At 44.6% G+C, this 2,190-nt stretch overlaps 1 protein-coding gene across 3 annotated transcripts in view; it reads right to left on the bottom strand.

Annotated features, from left to right (window-relative positions):
- The window catches only part of PPIE (peptidylprolyl isomerase E), a 19,639-nt gene extending 17,467 nt beyond the window's left edge, over nucleotides 1-2,172 (bottom strand). Inside the window, exons 1-2 of one of the 3 annotated variants that reach the window (XM_008054373.2) lie at nucleotides 2,106-2,172; nucleotides 1,039-1,137 (exon numbers count right to left, since the gene is read on the bottom strand). In XM_008054373.2, coding sequence (XP_008052564.1) covers nucleotides 1,039-1,137; nucleotides 2,106-2,136 — 130 coding nt within the window. In that variant the 5' untranslated portion in view covers nucleotides 2,137-2,172. The remainder of the gene's footprint in view (nucleotides 1-1,038; nucleotides 1,138-2,105) is intronic. The other 2 variants (XM_021710560.1, XM_021710561.1) reach the window with 2 other exon arrangements.
- Nucleotides 2,173-2,190: the final 18 nt, after the last annotated feature.

The raw sequence follows: 2,190 nt of genomic DNA, 5'->3' as shown, positions 1-2,190 counted from the left end.
GGAGCCCAGCAGGTCGAGGCTGCGGTGGCCGGGAGCGGCCACTGCACTCCAGTCTGGGCGACAGAGTGAGACTCCAACTCAAAAAAAAAAAAAAAACCAATACTAAACTTTGTTTTTTAGTGGACATAGCTAAATAATGAACTATATTTTTAATCTTTAAAGTAATCATTAAATTTTCCTACCAAAGTTGAACTTAAACCTTAACCTTTGCATTCAAGGCAATTAGAAAAATAAAGAATTTAACCTCTCAATTATTCACCCAAATATACATTTTGAACATCCATTTGTACTTCCATGAGGACAAATATCATTTTGAGGACAAATATCAACTGTGCATAAAGCATGAATCCTTAAACTTGATATTGATGCTTAAGTCTTTATCCTCAGAAAAATGCTGATCTAACTAGAAAGGCCAAGCACACCATTGTTAATTTAATAACAGAGCTCAAAGACAAGAAGAGTCCTTAGAAAGTCAGTATAACCTTACCATTTTTGCAAATATGGATTCCCCAGGCTCAGAGGGCTTAAAGACTTTGCTAATAATCATATGCAAAGTTGATGACAGAGCTGAGCCTAAAACTGTCTATAAGACAGAAAACTGAACTGTAACTGTGATACCAACTGAAAGAAAATCTACTCAGGTATGCAGAGTCCAAGGTCCCATTATGGGGCCAGGCTTTTTTACTGCCTCTTTTAATAGCACAGCTGACAAGAAGGAGCAGGTGGAATGGAGTACTGAGTAGGTGGTCTGAAATGACACTCAGATATTAATGTAGTTCAAACATATCTTTCTATTGGTCTATTGGAAAATTTGTCTTATCTCAAACCTAACAGATGGAAACTTTGCAAAGTATTTAACAGCTCATAACCACATGGCCTCAAAACATTCCTTCTGCATCAGGATCACTGCCATGCTGACCAAGCACCCTCCTGAACTTTCCTATACTGTATACTAACCATATTTACAATTGCGATGTGACTTTTTTTTAAAAGTTATCTTCCTAGTAAGAGGATTCTGAACAGGAGACACTAACTCACCTGTTTCATAATCCAAAGGAATCTGAATATCTGTAATGTCTCCAAAAGGAATAAAAGCAGCATGAAGAACTTTGTCATCCACCTCCTCTGCCAGCCCACCTGCAAGGACACCAAGGGCCTTCTGAGTCATTCTTGTAGAGGTCCCTGCAGCCTAGTTTTAGCATGCCAGTCAAGGGAAGGGGTTCTTCCATCAGTTCTTTGGGTACACAAACACCCTTCTTTCATCTGCAGCCCACTCTTACTTATGAAGCACACTCCCCTCTTCACCCTTCTTTCAGACCCTCATCTAGTTCCAGGATTACTGCAATACCTTCATAACTGACCTTCCTGCTTTCATTCTATCACCTCCACAAAGCTAACTAGAATGATGTTAGGAAAATGCAGATTTGAACTCAACACTTCTCTTTAAACTACTGGTTTCTCACTGTTGTCAGGATAAAGTGCAAACGCCTCAGCGGTGTACCCACCTCTCCAGCTTCTTGCACTTTGCTTACCGAATTCCCAGGGTTTCCCGAAAAAAGACCCACTTGCCCTCAAGTGGGACATTTCACACCTCTGGGCTTCTGCTCTCGCAGTTCCCTTTCGGTAACTCCTGCTCATCAGTTCCTGCGTCACCGCATCCGAGTCTGTCACCTCTCCAGATGGGTCATTTCTCCCCGCACCCAAGCCCATGTCATCATTGTCCGTCCCCACAACAACGCTTATCAAAGTGTGATACTGAAGTTATTCCCACTTTTTTTCTGGCTAGTCTGGGAACTCCTTCCTTTAAGGCAGGGGCCAGGGCTGCACTGAATGTTTATAAAAACGAATGGACGCGCGAGGATTGGAGGACCATAATATTCCTCTATCACTCTTCTGGCACTGTTGGAGCTTAGAGGCCTAGGAAGGAAGCCGTCATACTCATTAGGTCACGAGCTCAACATTCTGAGGCAAAGCAATGCTGCCACAGACTCGGTTCTTGACAGCTGCTCGCCTCCCTCCTGGTTAGGAGACGTGTCCCACCCCACGACCCGATCCTCTCGGGACCTGGTCCACCCAGACTCCGCCTAGCGCCCGCGCCTGCTCACCCACATACAGCACTCGCTTGGTGGTGGCCATCTTGCTCCCGCGCTTTTCCGCCGGAAGCCGGCGTTCGGCCCGCCCCCTTCCACA

This window comes from Carlito syrichta, unplaced genomic scaffold (assembly GCF_000164805.1).
Source record: "Carlito syrichta isolate Samal-C Ts95f unplaced genomic scaffold, Tarsius_syrichta-2.0.1 Scaffold289848, whole genome shotgun sequence".
Classification (NCBI taxonomy): domain Eukaryota; kingdom Metazoa; phylum Chordata; class Mammalia; order Primates; family Tarsiidae; genus Carlito; species Carlito syrichta.
This window is presented reverse-complemented; position numbering and strand designations above follow the sequence as displayed.